This window comes from Mytilus galloprovincialis, chromosome 6 (genome assembly GCF_965363235.1).
Source record: "Mytilus galloprovincialis chromosome 6, xbMytGall1.hap1.1, whole genome shotgun sequence".
In the NCBI taxonomy this organism is placed as follows: domain Eukaryota; kingdom Metazoa; phylum Mollusca; class Bivalvia; order Mytilida; family Mytilidae; genus Mytilus; species Mytilus galloprovincialis.
Window position 1 is genome coordinate 918350 of NC_134843.1, and position 26349 is coordinate 944698.

Genomic DNA, 26349 nt, shown 5'->3' on the forward strand with positions numbered 1-26349 from the left:
ACAATTTTTTCTTAAAAAACAAATATTTAAAATCAAAAAAAAACCATAGCCCCCCCCCCCCCCCCCCCCCCCCCCCCCAGAAAATCAAATGGTTGCTGCCTTATTTAACCATAAAAAAGAATATGTTATCTAGTAATGCTGCATTTTATATGTATGTCTCAAGATTAATAATATAACAAGTAATTAAAAATGTTTCAGAATTATGAAGTAGTTTCGCCATGACCTACTGCTTACAACATGGTGGTCCGATGACTGTCTCGCAGTGTGTTGTTATAACTGGAAATGTGCGTGGCCTTGCTCCATAGAAATAACTGATGCAAGACGCTGTATGCTTCAAATATGTTAACCTTACTTAAATACATGCTATATTTATTACTTGTAAATAAAAATTGTATTAGAAATTTTGAAGTCTTATTAAAACTTCTGAAAAGACATTCTTAATTGACAAAATTATTACAAAAGAGATGAGTGCAGCTTCCCAATTGTGAACTTTCAATTGCTATGTAGCAACATTACAGCAGCACCTGCATACGAAGTATATTTCTCTGAATGTATACGATATTCCTGGGCTTGTATTTCCTAACATGATTTCCTTGATAGAGGGTTGCTACTCACATGGAAGTATTAAACTCAGAGTTCCAAATAGTTAAGTTGAAATCATCCATTCGTAAATTTTATGGACTCCATCATGAGTTGGTTGATCGTTATGGAATATCCGTTTCACAGATGATAGCGAATATAATTCTGAACTACAATTCCGTTCCCTCCTCACGAATGTGACCTTCCAAATTTGAAGTGTTTGTACTAAAATGAGCAACACGACGGGTGGCACATGCGGAGCAGGATCTACTTACTCTTCGGGAGCATTTGAAATCATCCCCCGTTTTTGGTTTTGTGTTGTTGAGTCTATTTTTCTATGTTGTGTCTTGTGTACCATTGTTTGTCTCTTTGTTTTTTTAGCCATGGCATGGTCGGTCTATTTTCGATTTATGAGTTTATATGTCACTCTGTTATCTTTCGCCCCTCTTTTGTAGGACATTACTCTGTAGAGTCTCAATAAGTTCAATAGATTTCCTAACCGTGTCATAATATATATTCTCTTCTAGCACATCGAAAGAGGTCGATCAGTTTTCATATTTTTACTGATGGTACTTTCCAACGTGTTTTGAAGAGAGCGACAGATGGTCTTTATTGTTCGGTACTACCCTTGGACTTTCTCCGTTAGTGAATACAAGAGAACGAGGACTTTCTCCGTTAGTGAATACAAGAGAACGAGGACTTTCTCCGTAAGTGAATACAAGAGAACGATACATTTCTCCGTTAGTGAATACAAGAGAACGAGGACTTTCTCCGTTAGTGAAAACAAGAGAACGAGGACTTTCTCCGTTAGTGAATACAAGAGAACGATATATTTCTAAGCTTTAACATTAGTTTTATGTTTGACATAAACAGTCTCTCCAAGTGCTTAAAATGCCATCTCGGTGGTTTAGTTGTAGCGTGCTCGTCTCGACTTTGAAATTTGTGTTAAAATGCCGCTACTCCGCTAAGCAAAAATAAGTAAGTGCAATGACTGATTGGCTTGAAGTAAGAATAATGTTTCCGGGCAGGGTGATATGCCTTTTTGCTGACTGTTACTATGTGAACTAACACATTATCAATCCGGCTCACCGTGTCGGTCTAGTAAAATGTAGGATGAATATTCATATCACATTATTAAAATGTGCTCGTCCTAAATATGCATTTAATTTACCGTTGAACAATAAGCAGCAAACAGTCATCATTTAATGCCTCAAAGAGCTGGATTGATTTTTCGACAGCACTAAGATTGCTTCATGATACTGGAAATGTTTTGGTCTTCAAACACTTTACATCAAAAGAACACTAATTATAGCTCGAATATAATAAGTGTTTGGATTCTCAAATTCCGTTTCTGATTTAAATATGCACTGTTATAATGAACCAAGTGTATAAAAGAACTAGAACAACAAATGCAGATTGAAATGTTTTAATTGACCAACAACGATAGAGATGATACCAGCTTAAACACGCTCAGCAAAATAATGTTTTAAATCAGCAAAATAATGTTTTAAATATTTATGACAAGAGAAATGTTCGGAAAGAATGTGCATAGACTTTCACTCTTATATGCGGTTAAAATATTTAAAGATTCACTGCATGATCGTATAGAGACATATATGCATTTAAAATGTACATACAATCTGATTGCTAAGAATAGATTTATGAAAAGAAATAATTGTAAAAAAAAAGCATTTTTATAGTTTGTTATTGGTATGAATTGAATAAACAGTTTTACACTTTTAAAACAATGCAAAATATAAGTTGACGGTAAAATGGACAGAAAAAAAATGAAAAATCATATATTTTTAAAATTATTTGAAAATCCATTTTGTTCATTTGTGTGACAGATTTGGTAAACATAGTGAATTTTAGAGATATGTCTGCAAGACAAAAAAGAGCAGAAAACATAAAAATTTGGTTGATGCGTCAACATAAAAAAAAAAAACTGACGATCTTATCAGGAATCGGAGAGTAGGAGGCATATAACATTGCTGAAAAAATGTGTATTCAGAAAATTTCTGTAGATTCTGGTCAAGGTTTAATTTGGCTGGTATATTTTGACAATTAAATCCCAAAAAATAAGAGTTTCACGATTTTATGAAATTTCATTCCATAAATATATGTGTATTTGTGAAATTATGGCTTTAACCTATGACCTTTAGGTTTAAAATTGACAAGCATTGACCTTTTCCTACTATCTACCACTTGCATAAGATGTACATAGAAACATCTTCCAGGGAAAACACACATCATATTTCAATGTTTTAAGCCTATGTTATGCAGCTGTTAAAACTTTAAAATCAGTAGTTTTATTTTCTTCATTTTTGATAAAGCAATCCTGATTTATTATGTTTTTAACCAAATACAAAATCAATAAACTTCCCCCTTTCTGATATTTTTAATATAGTTTCTTACCAAAAACCACGGAAGCTGAAGATTTTATTTTTTGCAGCAACCTTCAAATTTGACTCATTGATCACGGACACCACGTTGGGCATCCTTTCTTGATTTGTAGTTACCTAAGAATAGCCTGTTTTGTTTTAAGGGGGCAAAAAACCATAACTAAAGATTATTTCCGGAAATCATTTTTTTCGGACTCACTGATACACGGAAGCTGATTTTTTTGGGAAACACAATAAATAGAGGACAATATGTACCCTAGTCAAACAAATCAACGAAACTACAGCTATTCATCAATGTTAATTACAACAACAACATAAACTTGAAATGCAACGGACAATGTCTGCAATGCTTAGTCATGTCTTGAACTTTCTAAGTTATGTGATCAGTTGACACTGTATCACTCAGTATCTGTTGTCAGTCAGGTTAACTTTCTCTTCTGCCTCGGTCTCATCTGGTTTGTCAAATTCTCCCTCTTTCTCCTGCAATTATAACATAGTACTTACAGGACAATGACACATTTCAATAGGCTGATGAATTAAATCTTAAATTCTGATATACTGTATAGAAGGTTATTTTCGAGGTTGTAAAATTCGCGATTTTCATTGAATAAGGTATACGAAATATTTTTGCAGTTATTATTCTTGCGGTTTCAAAACTTTTATCAATACCTTTGCATGTGCCGTTTTAAATTGGCGGAAATTCATTGTGGCAATTTTGTTCTATCCGCAAAAATAAGCGAATATCTGCACCCCGCGAAAATAACCCGCTATACGGTATATGTGTCTGTTACTGAATGTGGAATTGTGCTACAGAAAGACATAAGTGTGTTTTTTCTCGGTCACAACATCTTTAAAATCTGCTATTCAATACTTGTTTATGGTATTTACACGAAATTACCTGGAAGTCCCACAGATTAATAACAAAATAATTTAAATATTAAACATATAATTTGGAAAAAAAATATAAGTCTTGAAAACCCGAAAGTTCTAACATTTTTATATCCATGGTAAAACAACTTACCGGTTGGATTTTGAGTAGATTCCTGTATTTGTAGTTCAGGACGAGTACACCAATGCAGGTCAGCACAATGATGACCAACAAAATCAGAGAGATCACGAAAGTCACTGTAAAAACACAATGTCATTTGTAATAATAAAATAACACGATGAGGATCAACACAATCAGAGAGATCACGAAAGTTACAGTAAAAAGTCATTAATAGTTATTACAAGGTCAAGCTTTCAAATGAAATGTCGAATTACCAGTACTATATTTAACAAAGTAACATACCAAGTTTGTTGAATTACTGGTAATATATTATGGTAACATACAAACTTGGTTAAATTACCGGTACTACATCCAACATAGTAACCGTGCCAAGTTTTTTTTTCTAAATTACCGGTACTAAATTTAAGAAAGTAACATACCTAGTCTGTTGATTTACCGGTACTATATTTAACATGGTAACGTACATAAATTGTTATTTACCGGTACTATATTTAAAATGGTAACATACCTAGTTTGTTAAATTACCGGTACTATATTTAACATGGTGACATACCACGTTAGTTGAATTACCGGCAATCTGTTTAACATGGTAACATACAAAGTTTGAATTACCGCTTCTATATATAACATGGTTACATACCAAGTTTGAAAAACCGGTACTATATTTAACATTATACTAACTTACCAACTTTGTTGTATTACCGGTATTATATTTAGCATGGTAACATAACTAGTTTGTTGAATTAACGGTACGATATTTAACATGGTAACATATTAAATTTGTTGGCATACCGGTAATATATTTAACATGGTTATAGACATAGTTCATACCTAGATTATTGAACTACCGGTACTATAAAAAACATGGTAAAATACCAAATTTGTTGAATAGCCAGTATTATATTCAACATTGGCAACTTTATTTAACATGGTAACTTAAATACCTAGTTTGTTGAAATACCGGTACTTTATTTAACATGATTACATACCTAGTGCATCTCCTTCTTCTGGAACGACACTTATTATGACTGTTGTCTCTAAAAATAAAAATTACCAAATTGTTTAAAAGAAATATGTTATTAAAAGATCACATTTGTTTTATTGTTGTTTTATTGTTGTTTTGTTTTGTTGTGTTGCATAGTTTTTTTTTTTTTTTTTGTGTACATTTCTTTGATTGGTGGATCAGAGGTACTTGTATTTTGGTGTTTATTAAATTCATTCTCTGTGAGGTATGCCTACCATTGCCTTGTATTTACAAGCAAACTACCTCCTATAGTCTTACTAGTTTCTGTCGTTGGTATTGGTGCTGTTGCTGTAACAGTACCTCCTATAGTCTTACTTTCTGTTGTTGGTATTAGTGTTGTTGTTGTACCACTACCTCTTATTGTCTTACCTTCTGTTGTTTGTATAAGTATAGTTATTGTTACAGTACCTCCTATTGTCTAACCTCCTATTCTGGGTATTGGTGTTGTTGTTGCACCACTACCTCTTATTGTCTAACCTTCTGTTGTAAGTATTGATGTTGGTGTTATTATAGTGCCTCGTATTGTCTTACCTTCTGTTGTTGGTATCAGTGTTGTTGTTGTAACAGTACCTCCTATTGTCTAACCTTCTGTTGTTGGTATTGGTGTTGTTGTAATAGTACCTCCTATTGTCTTACCTTCTATTCTTGGTATTGGTGTTGTTGTAATATTACCTCTTATTGTCTTACCACCTGTTGTTGGTATTGGTGTTGATGTTATTATAGTACCTCATATTGTCTTACCTTCTGTTGTTGGTATCAGTGTTGTTGTTCTAACAGTACCTCTGATTGTCTTACCTTCTGTTGTTGGTATCAGTGTTGTTGTTGTAACAGTACCTCCTTTTGTCTTACCACCTGTTGTTGGTATTGGTGTTGTTATTGTAACAGTACCTCTGATTGTCTTACCTTCTGTTGTAGGTATTGGTGTTGTTATTTTAACAGTACCTCTGATTGTCTTACCACCTGTTGTTGGTATTGGTGTTGTTATTGTAACAGTACCTCTGATTGTCTTACCACCTGTTGTTGGTATTGGTGGTGTTATTGTAATAGTACCTCTGATTGTCTTACCTTTGGTGTTGTTATTGTAACAGTACCTCTGATTGTCTTACCACCTGTTGTTGGTATTGGTGTTGTTATTTTAACAGTATCTCTGATTGTCTTACCACCTGTTGTTGGTATTGGTGTTGTTGTTTTAACAGTACCTCTGCTTGTCTTACCACCTGTTGTTGGTATTGGTGTTGTTGTAACAGTACCTCTGATTGTCTAACCACCTGTTGTAGGTATTGGTGTTGTTATTGTAACAGTACCTCTAATTGTCTTACCACCTGTTGTTGGTATTGGTGTTGTTATTGTAACAGTACCTCTGATTGTCTTACCTTCTATTGTTGGTATTGGTGTTGTTATCGTAACAGTACCTCTGAGTGTCTTACCACCTGTTGTAGGTATTGGTGTTGTTATTTTAACAGTACCTCTGATCGTCTAACCACCTGTTGTTGGTATTGGTGTTGTTGTAACAGTACCTCTGAGTGTCTTACCACCTGTTGTTGGTATTAGTGGTGTTATTGTAACAGTACCTTTGATCGTCTAACCACCTGTTGTTGGATTGGTGTTATTTTAACAGTACCTCTGATTGTCTTACCACCTGTTGTTGGTATTTGTGTTGATATTGTAGCAGTACCTCTGATTGTCTTACCTTTGGTGTTGTTATTGTAACAGTACCTCCTATTGTCTTACCACCTGTTGTTGGTATTAGTAGTGTTATTGTAACAGTACCTCTGATTGTCTTACCACCTGTTGTTGGTATTGGTGTTGTTATTTTAACAGTACATCTGATTGTCTTACCACCTGTCGTTGGTATTGGTGTTGTTATTGTAACAGTACCTCTGAGTGTCTTACCACCTGTTGTTGGTATTAGTGGTGTTATTGTAACAGTACCTCTGATTGTCTTACCACCTGTTGTTGGTATTGGTGTTGTTGTAACAGTACCTCTGATTGTCTTACCACCTGTTGTAGGTATTGGTGTTGTTATTGTAACAGTACCTCTGATTGTCTTACCACCTGTTGTTGGTATTGGTGTTGTTATTTTAACAGTACCTCTGATTGTCTTACCACCTTTTGTTGGTATTGGTGTTGTTATTGTTACAGTACCTCTGATTGTCATACCACCTGTTGTTGGTATTGGTGTTGTTATTTTAACAGTACCTCTGATTGTCTTACCTTCTGTTGTAGGTATTGGTGTTGATGTTTTAACAGTACCTCTGATTGTCTAACCACCTGTTGTAGGTATTGGTGTTGTTATTGTAACAGTACCTCTGATTGTGTTACCACCTGTTGTTGGTATTGGTGTTGTTATTGTTACAGTACCTCTGAGTGTCTTACCACCTGTTGTAGGTATTGGTGTTGTTATTTTATCAGTACATCTGATCGTCTAACCACCTGTTGTTGGTATTGGTGTTATTGTAACAGTACCTCCTTTTGTCTTACCACCTGTTGTTGGTATTGGTGTTGTTGTTTCAACAGTACCTCTGATTGTCTTACCACCTGTTGTAGGTATTGGTGTTGATATTGTAACAGTACCTTTGATTGTCTTACTACCTGTTGTTGGTATTGGTGTTGTTGTTTTAACAGTACCTCTGATTGTCTTACCTTCTGTTGTTGGTATTGGTGTTGTTATTTTAACAGTACCTCTGATTGTCTTACCACCTGTTGTTGGTATTGGTGTTGTTGTTTTAACAGTACCTCTGATTATCTTATCACCTGTTGTTGGTATTGGTGTTGTTGTTTTAACAGTACCTCTGATTGTCTTACCACCTGATGTTGGTATTGGTGTTGTTATTTTAACAGTACATCTGATGGTCTTACTACCTGTTGTTGGTATTGGTGTTTTTATTGTTACAGTACCTCTGATTGTCTAACCACCTGTTGTTGGTATTGGTGTTGTTGTTTTAACAGTAACTCTGATCGTCTAACCACCTGTTGTTGGTATTTTTTTGTTTTAACAGTAACTCTGATTGTCTTACCTACTGTTGTTGGTATTGGTGTTGTTGTTTTAACAGTAACTCTGATCGTCTAACCACCTGTTGTTGGTATTGATGTTGATATTGTAACAGTACCTCTGATTGTCTTACCACCTGTTGTTGGTATTGGTGTTATTTTAACAGTACCTCTGATTGTCTTACCTTCTGTTGTTGGTATTGGTGTTGTTGTTTTAACAGTACCTCTGATTGTCTTACCTTCTGTTGTTGGTATTGGTGTTGTTATTGTTACAGTACCTCTGATCGTCTAACCACCTGTTGTTGGTATTGGTGTTATTTTAACAGTACCTCTGATTGTCTTACCTTCTGTTGTGGGTATTGGTGTTGATGTTTTAACAGTACCTCTGATTGTCTAACCACCTGTTGTAGGTATTGGTGTTGTTATTGTGACAGTACCTCTGATTGTCTTACCACCTGTTGTTGGTATTGGTGTTGTTATTGTTACAGTACCTCTGAGTGTCTTACCACCTGTTGTAGGTATTGGTGTTGTTATGTTAACAGTACCTCTGATCGTCTAACCACCTGTTGTTGGTATTGGTGTTATTGTAACAGTACCTCCTTTTGTCTTACCACCTGTTGTTGGTATTGGTGTTGTTGTTTTAACAGTACCTCTGATTGTCTTACCACCTGTTGTAGGTATTGGTGTTGATATTGTAACAGTACCTCTGATTGTCTTACCACCTGTTGTTGGTATTGGTGTTGTTGTTTAACAGTACCTCTGATTGTCTTACCTTCTGTTGTTGGTATTGGTGTTGTTATGTTAACAGTACCTCTGATTGTCTTACCACCTGTTGTTGGTATTGGTGTTGTTGTTTTAACAGTACCTCTGATTGTCTTACCACCTGTTGTTGGTATTGGTGTTGTTGTTTTAACAGTACCTCTGATTGTCTTACCACCTGTTGTTGGTATTGGTGTTGTTATTTTAACAGTACATCTGATTGTCTTACTACCTGTTGTTGGTATTGGTGTTGTTATTGTTACAGTACCTCTGATTGTCTAACCACCTGTTGTTGGTATTGGTGTTGTTGTTTTAACAGTAACTCTGATCGTCTAATCCCTGTTGTTGGTATTGGTGTTTTTTTGTTTTAACAGTAACTCTGATTGTCTTACCACCTGTTGTTGGTATTGGTGTTGTTGTTTTAACAGTAACTCTGATTGTCTTACCACCTGTTGTTGGTATTGGTGTTGTTATTGTAACAGTACCTCTGATTGTCTAACCACCTGTTGTTGGTATTGGTGTTGTTATTGTAATAGTACCTCTGATTGTTTAACCACCTGTTGTTGGTATTGGTGTTGTTATTGTAACAGTAACTCGATTGTCTTACCACCTGTTGTTGGTATTGGAGTTGTTGTTTTAACAGTAACTCTGATTGTCTTACCACCTGTTGTTGGTATTGGTGTTGTTATTGTAACAGTACCTCTGATTATCTTACCACCTGTTGTTGGTATTGGTGTTGTTGTTGTAACAGTAACTCTGATTGTCTTACCACCTGTTGTTGGTATTGGTGTTGTTATTTTAACAGTAACTCTGATTGTCTTACCACCTGTTGTTGGTATTAGTGTTGTTATTGTAACAGTACCTCTGATTATCTTACCACCTGTTGTTGGTATTGGTGTTGTTGTTGTAACAGTACCTCTGATTGTCTTACCACCTGTTGTTGGTATTGGTGTTGTTATTTTAACAGTAACTCTGATTGTCTTACCACCTGTTGTTGGTATTAGTGTTGTTATTGTAACAGTACCTCTGATTATCTTACCACCTGTTGTTGGTATTGGTGTTGTTGTTGTAACAGTACCTCTGATTGTCTAACTACCTGTTGTTGGTATTGGTGTTGCTATTTTAACAGTACATCTGATTGTCTTACCACCTGTTGTTGGTATTGGTGGTGTTATTGTAACAGTACCTCTGATTGTCTTACCACCTGTTGTTGGTATTGGTGTTGTTGTAACAGTACCTCTGATTGTCTTACCACCTGTTGTTGGTATCAGTGTTGTTGTTCTAACAGTACCTCTGATTGTCTTACCACCTGTTGTTGGTATTGGTGTTGTTATTGTAACAGTACCTCTGATTGTCTAACCACCTGTTGTTGGTATTGGAGTTGTTGTTTTAACAGTAACTCTGATTGTCTTACCACCTGTTGTTGGTATTGGTGTTGTTATTGTAACAGTACCTCTGATTGTCTTACCACCTGTTGTTGGTATTGGTGTTGTTGTTGTAACAGTACCTCTGATTGTGTTACCACCTGTTGTTGGTATTGGTGTTGTTATTTTAACAGTAACTCTGATTGTCTTACCACCTGTTGTTGGTATTGATGTTGATATTGTAACAGTACATCTGATTGTCTTACCACCTGTTGTTGGTGTTGGTGTTGTTGTAACAGTACCTCATATTTTCTTAACTTCGGCTGTGGGTTTTATTACCGGTGTTGTTGTTGTTGTACCACAACCTATTATTGTGTTACCTTCTGCTCTGGGTATTGGTGTTGTTGCTGTACCACTACTTACTATTGTCTTACCTTCTGCTCTGGGTATTGGTGTTGTTGTACCACTACCTACTATTGTCTTACCTTCTGATCTGGGTATTGGTGTTGTTATTGTACCACTACCTATTTTTGTCTTACCTTCTGTTGTTGGTATCGATGTTGTGCTTGTAGTGGTTGTTGTTGTCGTTGTTGGAGGAAGTGTTGTTGTCGTTGTTGTCGTAGTAGTTGTTGTAGAAGTTGTAGTCACTGTTGAAAAAACTTGCTTGAACAATTAAATTTTCACATATATTTATGATTAAAAAAAACCCACACTTTTATTTACCTGTTATCACATTATGTCAAAAAGGTACCACGGTAACACCTGTTAAGTCTTTGATTTGCATTTTGAATGATAAACCTTCAATTTTTCTTCGACCAGATGAAACTAGTATTGTGCCCTATAAATAGGATACGCCATGCATACATCTAATGACGCCTATTGAAAGCAAAACATACGAAGCGTATTATGTTATATAGATATAAGAAAACGTGGTATGATAACCAATGGAACATCTCTCAATCCAAATAGTATAGTATTACCATTAAAGGTCAAAGAATGACATTACACACGAACCCTTGGATACGTCTTTTTATTTGTCCTTAGCATGTACGAAAAAATACATGATGGCCTTGCCCTTTTTATTATTTTCCGTCCTCCGCAAAATCCCCTTCAATTTACCCGTTTTGTGAGGTATGCACTAATTTATTGATCATGATTATTATATTTCTTCAATAACTATTAGTTTTGATCGTATTGATCGTTTTAAAATCGTTATTTGATTTGTTTTGCTAGTTTAATAGGTATTTTTTTTAATAGTAAAGTAAGAATATTATTTTTAATAATGTTTAGAATGAGAAAATATGTTTTAAAAAGTGTAAGCTGACAATAAATAGTAACCCCTTACCAATACAGACATCGAACGAAGCCCCAGGTATATCGACTACGTTCTCTCCAGTCTCACACTCAGCATCAACAGTGATGGATTGATCTAGAGATAATAGCCAAGTTCGGAACTTCTCTACTGGGCAACCACAGTCTAATGGATTTCCTTCAACATATCTGACATAGAAATGACTATGTTTATAAATGTTAATCAAATACTAGTAACGGAACAACAGTCACATGGATTCATTTATAGAGACTTCTGAGTTAAAAATGACAAAGAAAATTATTAAACATTATAAATTCTAATCAAGTAAAGTAGTAACAGTCAAATGGCTCTAATCAATATTTCTGAGTAAAAAGGAAAAACAAACAAACAAAAGGTGCCTCCCCGAACCTAAGGTTTATGCTCTTATAATATACAAGATTATGGATGAGTTTCTCGCTGCATTGAAGACCCATTTGTGGCCTTCGGCGTTTGTCTGCTCTATGGTCGGGTTGTTGTCTCTTTGACGCACTTCCCATTTCCATTTTCAATTTCAAAAACATCATTTAAAAAAATGTAACCTCAACTAAAGACAACCACAATAAAGTAGATTCTATTCTTCAATATATCCCAGCTAATATTTCTTTGAATTCAGCAAATATTGCTTTTTTAATAACCTAACCCTAATGCAACTGAGTGTGTTCACAGTAATGATAACTTGCATTATGATATCTGATACATATATCTCTGTATTCATCCTTTTTGATATCGCAATAATCAATCTTTAACTTAAGTTGATAATTTTTGAAATAGCAAAAATACATGCCCGCAGTCATTATTTTTTTATGTCTATTTTGTAGGACAAAACAATACAGTTTCCTATAATAAATATCTGTATATGTAATACATTGGTTTATTTCAATGACAAACACATTAACAAAATTCTATTATTACGAAAAATAAAAAGTTTTTAAAAATTTATGATGCCAATAAATAGGTTAATTATAATAATTTTCCAGACGGTAAAGTAGCTTATTTTCCCAATGTAGCACCTGTATACTGTATGTGAATTAAAATTGATAAACTAAAATACACGAAAAAGTTAAAACCGATGAGAATGTGACTACTTACAACCAATTCAATTTTGGCATGTTACTAAACAGTCCATCTGGTATTTCTGTAAGGAGGTTGTAGTTGAAGTTTCTGTTAAAACAAATATTTTTAATATCATTATAAATCTGAGAACGAACAAAACAATAGAGATAACTTATTTCACTCTAGCCTAAACCAAAGTTTATGAACAGTAATACCTCAGTATGTCGCGCTCAAACTAAGTTTATGTACAGAGTAATTGGAGGTCTATATTACATACTTACACTGACAGAACCAGCGCAGGCGAGACAAAAAATCCTTTATAACTTTTTTACTATAAAGTCGTCAATTCTTCGAAAACTTGCATTTATTATTTTGAAATCTATATTTTTCTAATTTATAATTTTTAATGCAATAAAAATACTCCAAATGATATAAGTTTAGCTAACTTACACCTCTACTAGGTTAACTGCGTTGTCAAATAGTCCCTCTGGTAGCACAGCTATTTTGTTATTGTTTATATGCCTGTAAAAAATATATATATATTTATATGTATAATGGTGTCCGTGACATCGATGATGCCAATATTTATGACTTTATATGTAATGTGTTCAGCTTCATAATATTAATCGAATGAAAGTTGATAAAAGAATTTGATAAGAACCACAACATAGTAAAAACCTTATATAATACCCCTTCTTCACAGATGTTTGAAATTTTAATTCTTAAGATTTTACAATCATGACAACAATTTGAGCTGCTCCATCTTATTTTCTGAAATCCTATTTTCGGCTTCCCTCAAATTAATATAAAAGTAGGGAGATGTGGTATGATTGCCAAAAAGACAAATTTCTACCAGAGACCAAATAACATTGACGTCACCATTTGGCCTTCAACAACGAACAAAGTCAAATATTGCACAGTAAGGCCAGACATTAAAAAATGAAAAAAACTGAAACGTATATAACACAAAGAAACACGCAACCGTTTACGGATAACTTTGCCTTAGACAGATACGACATTTGTATCCATTATTGAACTTGGTATGTATTAGACACATGTGTTATTCAATTTGAAATTAAACCAATAACAGTCGACCTTGGAGGACTGATAGTCAATCTATAGACGACTGAGGTCCCAATTTCTAATCCATGTGTATCTAATTTTTTTCTTGATAAAGGGTGACTATAAATGACAACTTACAAATATGTTAATTCTGTTAGGTTGTCAAAGTAACCATGTGGAACCTTTGCAATATCGTTCTTTGCAAGTCTCCTATAAATAGAAATGTAATACACAAAACCGGTGGTAGAAACCAAACTAAGCACGATAAAAAAAGACAAATCATATCAACGAGTCACATGTTGGTGCAAGCCTGAAAGTTAAAAAAAAAAAAATATCCACGAGATGTTTGCACGAAAAAAAACAGCGATATTTGATACTGACGTTGTTTATCATCGTAAAAATGTGTTATGGTATTCTTTTCTTTTCTTATGGCATATTACTTTTACTGTATATATAAAAAAGAAGATGTGGTATAGTCTGTTTTTGGTGACACATTTATATTTAATTGACGCGACTCTGTACTTATACATCCCGTCATCGTGATTTGTTCTATGATAGTTTTTTGTATTCTTGTCTTCCATTAGCTTACCTGTACTAAAAGGGCCAAGTGGGCTTTTTCTCATCACTTGGCGTCCGTCGTCCGTCAACTTTTAGAAAAATATTCTCCTCTGAAACTACAGGACCAAATGAAACCAAACTTGGCCTAAATAATCCTTATGGTATCTAGCTTAAAAAATTGTATCCAATGACCCCGTCCATCGACCAAGATGATCGCCATGGCTAAATATAGAACAGGGGGGGGGGGGGGGGGAGGTAAATGAGACTTGGTAAAAATGTTCATCAGAACATGATCTATCTGCCCTGAAATGTTTTGATGCATCATACAACCTGTTGATGGGTTGATGTCTCAGAATTGGTAATTTTAAGGATATTTTACATTTTCTGGTTATTATATTGAATATTATGATAGATACAGATAAACTGTCAACAGCAAAATTTTCGGTAAAGTCAGATCTACAAATAAAACAATATGATCAAAATGTAGGAGTTATTGTCCATCGTAGTCAATTTTGGAAAAAAAATGTAAATTTTTGTACCCTTTACAAATAAATTCTTCTCTAAAAACTACTGAGACAAAAACCAAACTTAACCACAATCATCATAAGGTATCTGGTGTAAAAAAAATGTCAGATAACCCTACCAATCAACAGGGCTGACATCGCTAAAAGTTAGGCTTAGACAAATTCTTATAGGAGTTATGGCCAATAAATGACAAATTTTACGCTATTTTTTTCTCTCATTTTTGCCATTTATCATGAAAACTATGATATTTAGAAAGAAACATTTTTTTTCAATTATGCCTCATTATGATTGATAAAAAACACTCTAAATCACAAAAATTATCAGCAAGGCAAGATCTGTTAATAAGTCAAAGTAATTAAACAGACTAAACGATCAGTTATAGAAGATCAACAAAACAGAGGTTTTTGTCATGATCTATTCTTATTTATAATGTTGAAAAGTATGCTTTGTTTGATATTCCCATAGACCAAGGTGTGCGACACAGACTTTTTTGAACCTGTAGTTTTTCTTAATGTGCTTTGTCTATATGCCTTTTTGTGTTTCTTTAATACATATGACGTGGCTTTGTACTTATACAGCCCGTCATTGTGTTATTATATTATGGTAAATTTTAGAATTCTTTTTTAAATTTTTGCTAATGTGCTTTGTCTATAAGACTTTTTGTGCTTCTGTGTTACATCTTTGTTTGTTTTTATAGTGATTAAGATTATAACACAATTATGACCACTGTAGTCTTTTTTGACATTTTTACCCATTATGTCTGTTTATTTTGTTCACACATCGTTGTCAATATAATGGAATTTGATGCGACTGTCATACAGGTGAGAGGTTAAGCTAGCTATAAAAACCCGGTTTAATCCACCATTTTCTACAGAAGAAAATGCCTGTTCCAAGTCATGATATGACAGTTAATTGTTATCCATACGTTTGATGTGTTTGAGCTTTTGAGTTTCGGTTTTGAATTTACCTCGGAGTTCAGTATTTTTTAAATTATACTTTTTTGTGATAAATCGAAAGCAACGAGAAAAATTAAAATAAAAAGGTGAATCAAAGGACGAGACATGTATGCTGACAAAAGGAAATACATCAATGGTAACCCTTTTGGCCATGCGGTCATATATCTAAACTGACGACCACGTTTATCGCACTCAAAATTAGATATCAACCAATTCAATTAATGGATTTAGTGTTTCGAGCACAATTGTTTTACTCCAAGTACTGAGTAAAGTTGTATGACAGAGGATCCAGGTTTAAGAAAAACAAGTCTATGTAATAGGCTGGCCATGAATATTTATACCGAAATTATATTACAATGCGAAAACTGGTAGTTGTCTTAACTTTAAGTTGTTTTTAGTTGATTTTTGCCACGACTTAGTCACTTTGTCTTCGATATACGATTTTGAATATCTTTTTTGTGTATTTCAGGCCTCGCTTTTAGGGTTTTTTTTTTTAAACGTAGAACTTTCGAAACCTGATATATATAGACTATTACATTGATACAAGTGGATTATCGGATTTACCCAATCGAGATAGTTAAATTATCAATTTTAAAGTCCGAGCCTCGGCGAGGATTTTAAAATTTATAATTTAACTATCGAGATTGGATAAATCCGATAATTAACGCGTTACTATGTAATAATATGTTTCTCTAATGATTAAAAGATAAATTTCCTTCTTTTCTAAACCAAAATCCCCGTCAAGGGCCTTCCACTTTCCGCGAAGAAATCAATTTCATTAACACCTGGGTTGAGTTCAATATCTTAGCAGCTACGTAGCGGCTACGTAGCTGCTATCAATATTTATGTAACAACTAGTAAGTAGCTACGCGTTCAATAGTCAAAATCTACGTAGCACTACGTAGCCGCTACGATATTGATCTCAACCCTGTTAGAACATTTTGATCATTTCAGGAAGCTTAGAAAGGTTATGACCCTTTGACTCAGCCAATCATCTTCTGAGATCACTGGCAACCATATGTATATACGTTAATTAAATTTTTTTATTCAATGGGTTCGGAAAGGGATAATTTCCATAGAATTAGAGAGATAGGTTTAAACATTAATTACATTTATTAGAGCAAATTTAGCTGGCAAATAAATTGAAAATCATTATTTTTTTTTAACACATTTACATGTAGTAAGGGAATGTTGTAATTATAATTTTAATACTATTCGAATAATGTATGCCTACAAACTCTTGGTGTTTTTTTTTTAGCTGTTACACATTATCCACATTGTTGAGTTCTTTTTTTTTTTTTTTTATTATTAAATCCCTGTAACAACTTTGAAAGAATACTCACAAGTCATATGCCGAAATTGGCATGCCTTTCGGCATTTTCAACAGATCCTTTCGAGAACAATCTACGATTAGATTCCCGCCAGTTCCTGCATTACACTGACATATATTTTCGTTGTCACAAGCAACTGCACACCACGTGTACCACGCTAAATGTAGCAAAACCGAGCTTCCAAAAAAGATACGTTTAAACAGAAAACGTGCGTTGTCGTTCATCCTATGTTCTAGAAATTATTTTAAATACATTAAATAAAGGCAACAGTAGTGTACCGCTGTTCGAAACTCATAAATCGATTGAGAAAAAAACAAATCCGGGTAACAAACTAAATCTGAGGGAAACACGTCAAATATAAGAGGAGAACTACGACACAACAGAAACACAACATTAAAATGTAACATACACAGAAACGAACTATCATATAACAATCGCCATTTTCCTGACTTGGTACAGGACATTTAAAGAAAAAATGGTGAGTTGAACCTGGTTTTGTGGCATGCCAAACCTGCCGGTTTTATGAGTTCAAAGTTCCGTCCGGTGGTCACACGGAAAGGGAACGTAATATAAAACTGTCTTAATGGCGCTGTATTAATTTGTGTTCAAACAAACACGTAGCCTCATTTGCAATTTCACACGGTGTGATGGGTAATTATGCACATATTTGCGGACTGCCATCATAATAGATAATACTTTTGGTCATTTCATATTCAAGTATCAATCAGGTTGTAAATGTGTCAGTTATTTTCAGAAGGAGGAAACACCCGCCATATTAAAAACTAGTTTCTAGTACAACAAAAAATCTTGTAAGAAGGGAAAAAAAATAAGCATGACCACCTTTACACTTAAGAATTTAAAATAATATGTCACATATAATAAGTTTCCTCTATCCATAGATGACCTTGCTTTTATTTGTTGTTCAAGATGACTTTAGTTGTGTCTGTCGTTCTTTGTCTGATAACATGAAAGCCCTTTGATATCATCTCCTCATTATTTTAGACAATTTTGTAAGCTGATATGTTTTCTTATGCACAAGAGATTCCCCTCTATCAGCTACAGTTGACTTTAGTTGTGTCTGTCGTTCTTTGTCTGATAACATGAAAGCCCTTTGATATCATCTCCTCATTATTTTAGACAATTTTGTAAGCTGGTATGTTTTCTTATGCACAAGAGATTCCCCTCTATCAGCTACAGTTGACTTTAGTTGTGTCTGTCGTTCTTTGTCTGATAACATGAAAGCCCTTTGATATCATCTCCTCATTATTTTAGACAATTTTGTAAGCTGATATGTTTTCTTATGCACAAGAGATTCCCCTCTATCAGCTACAGTTGACTTTAGTTGTGTCTGTCGTTCTTTGTCTGATAACATGAAAGCCCTTTGATATCATCTCCTCATTATTTTAGACAATTTTGTAAGCTGGTATGTTTTCTTATGCACAAGAGATTCCCCTCTATCAGCTACAGTTGACTTTAGTTGTGTCTGTCGTTCTTTGTCTGATAACATGAAAGCCCTTTGATATCATCTCCTCATTATTTTAGACAATTTTGTAAGCTGATATGTTTTCTTATGCACAAGAGATTCCCCTCTATCAGCTACAGTTGACTTTAGTTGTGTCTGTCGTTCTTTGTCTGATAACATGAAAGCCCTTTGATATCATCTCCTCATTATTTTAGACAATTTTGTAAGCTGGTATGTTTTCTTATGCACAAGAGATTCCCCTCTATCAGCTACAGTTGACTTTAGTTGTGTCTGTCGTTCTTTGTCTGATAACATGAAAGCCCTTTGATATCATCTCCTCATTATTTTAGACAATTTTGTAAGCTGATATGTTTTCTTATGCACAAGAGATTCCCCTCTATCAGCTACAGTTGACTTTAGTTGTGTCTGTCGTTCTTTGTCTGATAACATGAAAGCCCTTTGATATCATCTCCTCATTATTTTAGACAATTTTGTAAGCTGGTATGTTTTCTTATGCACAAGAGATTCCCCTCTATCAGCTACAGTTGACTTTAGTTGTGTCTGTCGTTCTTTGTCTGATAACATGAAAGCCCTTTGATATCATCTCCTCATTATTTTAGACAATTTTGTAAGCTGATATGTTTTCTTATGCACAAGAGATTCCCCTCTATCAGCTACAGTTGACTTTAGTTGTGTCTGTCGTTCTTTGTCTGATAACATGAAAGCCCTTTGATATCATCTCCTCATTATTTTAGACAATTTTGTAAGCTGGTATGTTTTCTTATGCACAAGAGATTCCCCTCTATCAGCTACAGTTGACTTTAGTTGTGTCTGTCGTTCTTTGTCTGATAACATGAAAGCCCTTTGATATCATCTCCTCATTATTTTAGACAATTTTGTAAGCTGATATGTTTTCTTATGCACAAGAGATTCCCCTCTATCAGCTACAGTTGACTTTAGTTGTGTCTGTCGTTCTTTGTCTGATAACATGAAAGCCCTTTGATATCATCTCCTCATTATTTTAGACAATTTTGTAAGCTGGTATGTTTTCTTATGCACAAGAGATTCCCCTCTATCAGCTACAGTTGACTTTAGTTGTGTCTGTCGTTCTTTGTCTGATAACATGAAAGCCCTTTGATATCATCTCCTCATTATTTTAGACAATTTTGTAAGCTGATATGTTTTCTTATGCACAAGAGATTCCCCTCTATCAGCTACAGTTGACTTTAGTTGTGTCTGTCGTTCTTTGTCTGATAACATGAAAGCCCTTTGATATCATCTCCTCATTATTTTAGACAATTTTGTAAGCTGGTATGTTTTCTTATGCACAAGAGATTCCCCTCTATCAGCTACAGTTGACTTTAGTTGTGTCTGTCGTTCTTTGTCTGATAACATGAAAGCCCTTTGATATCATCTCCTCATTATTTTAGACAATTTTGTAAGCTGATATGTTTTCTTATGCACAAGAGATTCCCCTCTATCAGCTACAGTTGACTTTAGTTGTGTCTGTCGTTCTTTGTCTGATAACATGAAAGCCCTTTGATATCATCTCCTCATTATTTTAGACAATTTTGTAAGCTGGTATGTTTTCTTATGCACAAGAGATTCCCCTCTATCAGCTACAGTTGACTTTAGTTGTGTCTGTCGTTCTTTGTCTGATAACATGAAAGCCCTTTGATATCATCTCCTCATTATTTTAGACAATTTTGTAAGCTGATATGTTTTCTTATGCACAAGAGATTCCCCTCTATCAGCTACAGTTGACTTTAGTTGTGTCTGTCGTTCTTTGTCTGATAACATGAAAGCCCTTTGATATCATCTCCTCATTATTTTAGACAATTTTGTAAGCTGGTATGTTTTCTTATGCACAAGAGATTCCCCTCTATCAGCTACAGTTGACTTTAGTTGTGTCTGTCGTTCTTTGTCTGATAACATGAAAGCCCTTTGATATCATCTCCTCATTATTTTAGACAATTTTGTAAGCTGGTATGTTTTCTTATGCACAAGAGATTCCCCTCTATCAGCTACAGTTGACTTTAGTTGTGTCTGTCGTTCTTTGTCTGATAACATGAAAGCCCTTTGATATCATCTCCTCATTATTTTAGACAATTTTGTAAGCTGGTATGTTTTCTTATGCACAAGAGATTCCCCTCTATCAGCTACAGTTGACTTTAGTTGTGTCTGTCGTTCTTTGTCTGATAACATGAAAGCCCTTTGATATCATCTCCTCATTATTTTAGACAATTTTGTAAGCTGGTATGTTTTCTTATGCACAAGAGATTCCCCTCTATCAGCTACAGTTGACTTTAGTTGTGTCTGTCGTTCTTTGTCTGATAACATGAAAGCCCTTTGATATCATCTCCTCATTATTTTAGACAATTTTGTAAGCTGATATGTTTTCTTATGCACAAGAGATTCCCCTCTATCAGCTACAGTTGACTTTAGTTGTGTCTGTCGTTCTTTGTCTGATAACATGAAAGCCCTTTGATATCATCTCCTCATTATTTTAGACAATTTTGTAAGCTGGTATGTTTTCTTATGCACAAGAGATTCCCCTCTATCAGCTACAGTTGACTTTAGTTGTGTCTGTCGTTCTTTGTCTGATAACATGAAAGCCCTTTGATATCATCTCCTCATTATTTTAGACAATTTTGTAAGCTGGTATGTTTTCTTATGCACAAGAGATTCCCCTCTATCAGCTACAGTTGACTTTAGTTGTGTCTGTCGTTCTTTGTCTGATAACATGAAAGCCCTTTGATATCATCTCCTCATTATTTTAGACAATTTTGTAAGCTGGTATGTTTTCTTATGCACAAGAGATTCCCCTCTATCAGCTACAGTTGACTTTAGTTGTGTCTGTCGTTCTTTGTCTGATAACATGAAAGCCCTTTGATATCATCTCCTCATTATTTTAGACAATTTTGTAAGCTGGTATGTTTTCTTATGCACAAGAGATTCCCCTCTATCAGCTACAGTTGACTTTAGTTGTGTCTGTCGTTCTTTGTCTGATAACATGAAAGCCCTTTGATATCATCTCCTCATTATTTTAGACAATTTTGTAAGCTGATATGTTTTCTTATGCACAAGAGATTCCCCTCTATCAGCTACAGTTGACTTTAGTTGTGTCTGTCGTTCTTTGTCTGATAACATGAAAGCCCTTTGATATCATCTCCTCATTATTTTAGACAATTTTGTAAGCTGGTATGTTTTCTTATGCACAAGAGATTCCCCTCTATCAGCTACAGTTGACTTTAGTTGTGTCTGTCGTTCTTTGTCTGATAACATGAAAGCCCTTTGATATCATCTCCTCATTATTTTAGACAATTTTGTAAGCTGGTATGTTTTCTTATGCACAAGAGATTCCCCTCTATCAGCTACAGTTGACTTTAGTTGTGTCTGTCGTTCTTTGTCTGATAACATGAAAGCCCTTTGATATCATCTCCTCATTATTTTAGACAATTTTGTAAGCTGGTATGTTTTCTTATGCACAAGAGATTCCCCTCTATCAGCTACAGTTGACTTTAGTTGTGTCTGTCGTTCTTTGTCTGATAACATGAAAGCCCTTTGATATCATCTCCTCATTATTTTAGACAATTTTGTAAGCTGGTATGTTTTCTTATGCACAAGAGATTCCCCTCTATCAGCTACAGTTGACTTTAGTTGTGTCTGTCGTTCTTTGTCTGATAACATGAAAGCCCTTTGATATCATCTCCTCATTATTTTAGACAATTTTGTAAGCTGATATGTTTTCTTATGCACAAGAGATTCCCCTCTATCAGCTACAGTTGACTTTAGTTGTGTCTGTCGTTCTTTGTCTGATAACATGAAAGCCCTTTGATATCATCTCCTCATTATTTTAGACAATTTTGTAAGCTGATATGTTTTCTTATGCACAAGAGATTCCCCTCTATCAGCTACAGTTGACTTTAGTTGTGTCTGTCGTTCTTTGTCTGATAACGTGAAAGCCCTTTGATATCATCTCCTCATTATTTTAGACAATTTTGTAAGCTGATATGTTTTCTTATGCACAAGAGATTCCCCTCTATCAGCTACAGTTGACTTTAGTTGTGTCTGTCGTTCTTTGTCTGATAACGTGAAAGCCCTTTGATATCATCTCCTCATTATTTTAGACAATTTTGTAAGCTGATATGTTTTCTTATGCACAAGAGATTCCCCTCTATCAGCTACAGTTGACTTTAGACATTTGTCTTTTTTCTTTTAGAATCTTATACTTATCAACAGTATGAAATGTGTTCACTTTGATTTTCCAAACAATATGTTGCAGTCGGAACTTTTGAAATGTTGAAAATAAAGTAGGCCGTTAGTTTTATCGTTTGAATTGTTTTACATTGTCATTTTGGGATCTCTTATAACTGATTATGTGGTATGGGCTTTGCTCATGGTTGAAGGCTGTACGGTGACCTATTGTTGTTAACTTTTGTGTCATTTTTTCTCGTGTGGAGAACTTTCTCATTGGCAATCATACCACATCATCTTCTTTTTTTTTAATAAGAAATGACCACTGATATATAGTTTGATTTTTTCATAAACTTAAATTATTGTTATTATCAAATAAATTATTCTGCGTTAAAATACTAATACTCACCATGAAGAAATTTTTAACAATAACGCTCTTGCAGAACTATTGACTAAATATCATTGACAAATTAAATGAGAGGCCGGAAAAGGGATAAACATTTTTTTTTTTTTTTTCACAAATTTATCTATTCATTTTAAAATGGTCGGTTTATTTGTGAAATATATATATTGTAATTTTCAGTTTGCCAGTTTTTGTTTAAGCATTGTTGATATCAAGTACATTGTATCCCATGAATTAGTATAGACTGCAATGTTGTTCCCATAGTACACCAAATTTTTTGAAATACGATTGTAATAAGATACATTAAATCTATAATTTTTCTTATTAATTATTAATGAAGTAGAAGAAAATTCATATTGTATTTCAAGAAGGAAATCAACACTACAATGTATGGATATTTATGTGACGTAACACAACAATAAAGACTCAAACTTATAGACTGAAATATGAACACACAGTCAGAGTATACAAACACATAGAGGTATCCACACAACATGTCCAGTTCTAAATAGTCCATATTTATTTTTTTGTAGTTCGAGAAGTTAGGTCTGGGGCCGTATGCATTAAACATCTTAACTTAAGTATTCCTTAAACTTAGATTTCACTAAGAATCTCCTTAGTTAAGTAAAATTCTTAAGCGGTATGCATAAACTTACTTAAGTCTTCACTAACTAAGGAATACTTAAATCGGAACCTTTCTCTAATTACCGTATGCACGGTAGCTATAGTGTCCGGCTAGGATCGTGGTTTTTCGAGTGATTTGGTCCATTTTTTTCGAGTGTAGTTCGGGCTTTTTCGAGTGATAAAACATGCGATAAGCTCAATTAACGGATATTTCGTAATTATAACAGTTTTCAACATTTCTACCCATCTTATATTGAATACTATATATGTTTTGATCAACAAAGAAGCTCAATTTCCTTGTATTTAATAAATAAATCAGTGTTTGTTATTGTCCGGGTTTTTTCGAGAGCAACTGTGAATTCGTCCGGGTTTTTAGACAAATGGCCGGGTTTTTTACAGAAAATTGAAGGTATTCTAGGCTTTAAAAAATGATTTTTTTTCTAGTTTATAACTGTAATTAAGTGAAGGACAATATCATATATTCCCAATAAGTCACCAAAAGCATATCAAAATGAATCTTTTTTCAATTTAATGCAAATATTCTGTTTGGAGAACGTCATACAACTATTTTCCAGTGTTCATTTACAAATAACTTGATCCTTAACAAAACGGTGTGTAGAACATTATGCAGGGGTCTCATATTCATTTTAACTTCATTCCATGCTACTTTTGATTTTACAGTTAATATCATATGCTATCACCAGCTAGATTGTCCAGTGCTTCGAACGACACCAGGAACAACATTTATATATATATATATACTTGTTATACCCTTTTCTTTTACTGAAAGGAAGTTATCATGGTGTTTAGTTGCTGTATGATCAATTATTATATTTGTATAATCAGACTCCTCCTCACAGTTGTAGCATTTAGTCATTTTCGGTTTCCATTTCTTAAACAATAAAATAAATAATACAAGATATAAGACAAATAGATCATGAAATATCTAAGATGTATACTCTTTTAAGAACATACACTTCATCTTATACAATATATGTATTAAATTGAGAATGGAAATGGGGAATGTGCCAAAGAGACAACAACCCGACCATTGAAAAAAACAACAACAGAAGGTCACCAACAGGTCTCCAATGTAGCGAGAAATTCCCGCACCGGAGACGTCCTTCAGCTGGCCCCTAAACAAATATATACTAGTTCAGTGATAATGAACGCCATACTAATTTCCAAATTGTACACAAGAAACTAAAATTAAAATAATATACGTCTCAATTCAAATTGCCTATGCTTATGTTCCGGACCATATGAGTATTAGACCCATACGCGTATGGCCACGACCATATGCGTATTTTCATATGGTCAAACTGTACGCGTATGGTCGGACCATATGATAGATATAGGAAGATGTGGTATGAGTACCGATGAGACAACTCTCCATCCAAATAACAATTTATAAGGGTAAATCATTATAGGCCAAGGTACGGCCTTCAACACGGGGCCTTGGCTCACACCGAACAACAAGCTATGAAGGAACCCTAAAATAAATACATGTAGTTGAAAACCATTCAAACGAGAAAACTAACGGTTTAGGGGTGGGATGGGATAGAACAAAAAAATTAAACGAAAAATATAATTATGTTACTTGGCGAAAAAAGTAACAAAGTGGCGAAAAATATATTGTTTTGGCGAAAGAGGTGGCGAAAAAATAAGTGCCCAAAGGGAAACCCAATTTGGAACCATATAGGTATATCTTCTCATATATGTTATGATGGTATGATACTAAATCCCTAACGGGTAGGATTGTGCCTGATATTCATATGATGAAGACATAATCTTTCAATCAGTTTAATTAAAGTCTGGAGCTGGCAAGTCAGTTAACTGCTAGTAGTTTGTTGTTATTCATGTATTATTGTCATTTTGTATATTTTCTATGGTTACATCGTCTGACATCAAACTCAGCCTCCTCTTGAACTGAATTTCAATGTGCGTATTGTTATGCGTTTACTTTTCTACATTGGCCAGAGGTATAGGGGAAGGGTTGAGATCTCATAAACATGTTTAACCCCGCCGCGTTTTTACGCCTGTCCCAAGTCAGGAGCCTCTGGCCTTTATTAGTCTTGTATTATTTTTAATTTTAGTTTCTTGTGTACAATTTGGAGTTTAGTATGGCGTTCATTATCACTTTAACTAGTATATATATTTGTTTAGGGGCCAGCTGAAGGACGCCTCCAGGTGCGGGAATTTCTCGCTGCATTGAAGACCTGTTGATACCTTCTGCTGTTGTCAGTTCTATGGTCGGGTTGTTGTCTCTTTGTCACATTCACCATTTCCATTCTCAATTTTATACATTAGAAACAATTTAATAACACAATAAACGTATCTATAACAATGACGGTTACATGAAATGTATTAATTTTATAGTTCAAAAGCTACCCAAAACAGCACAAGTTACAAGTTGAAACCCATTGTCTTTCAATTAATTAAAGTTGGGTGTACTAGTATATGTTTTCTGTCCGTCTCTAGTATCAATTATTAGACTCTTTATCATATCGAATTTTTTTGTCAGTTAGTAAACAGTTGAACATAGTAGAACACTTGTTTAACAATTCATTAAGACATTTTTGGAAGTTATCTTCCAAGTCGACATTTTGCTGTTCAGTAATAGTCATCCCATGAGGTCCAAATACTTATATAACCGGAACACTCACATTAGATTGTTGACATCACGGATATATACTGTA

General features: G+C 34.3%; 2 protein-coding genes across 2 annotated transcripts in view; one reads left to right on the forward strand and one right to left on the reverse strand.

Moving 5' to 3' along the window:
- The window catches only part of LOC143078655 (hemicentin-1-like), a 17662-nt gene extending 17261 nt beyond the window's left edge, over nucleotides 1-401 (forward strand). Inside the window, exon 11 of the mRNA XM_076253527.1 lies at nucleotides 199-401. Coding sequence (XP_076109642.1) covers nucleotides 199-206 — 8 coding nt within the window. The 3' untranslated portion in view covers nucleotides 207-401. The remainder of the gene's footprint in view (nucleotides 1-198) is intronic.
- Nucleotides 402-2486: 2085 nt separating this feature from the next.
- Nucleotides 2487-13805, reverse strand: LOC143077949 (uncharacterized). Its single transcript, XM_076253001.1, has 8 exons — nucleotides 13733-13805; nucleotides 12983-13054; nucleotides 12569-12640; nucleotides 11474-11628; nucleotides 10668-10775; nucleotides 4980-5027; nucleotides 4003-4106; nucleotides 2487-3461 (listed from the first exon to the last, which is right to left on the reverse strand). The coding sequence occupies exons 3-8, from the start codon at nucleotides 12586-12588 to the stop codon at nucleotides 3384-3386; spliced, it is 513 nt and encodes a 170-aa protein (XP_076109116.1). The 5' UTR covers nucleotides 12589-12640; nucleotides 12983-13054; nucleotides 13733-13805; the 3' UTR covers nucleotides 2487-3383.
- Between the last annotated feature and the right edge of the window lie 12544 nt (nucleotides 13806-26349).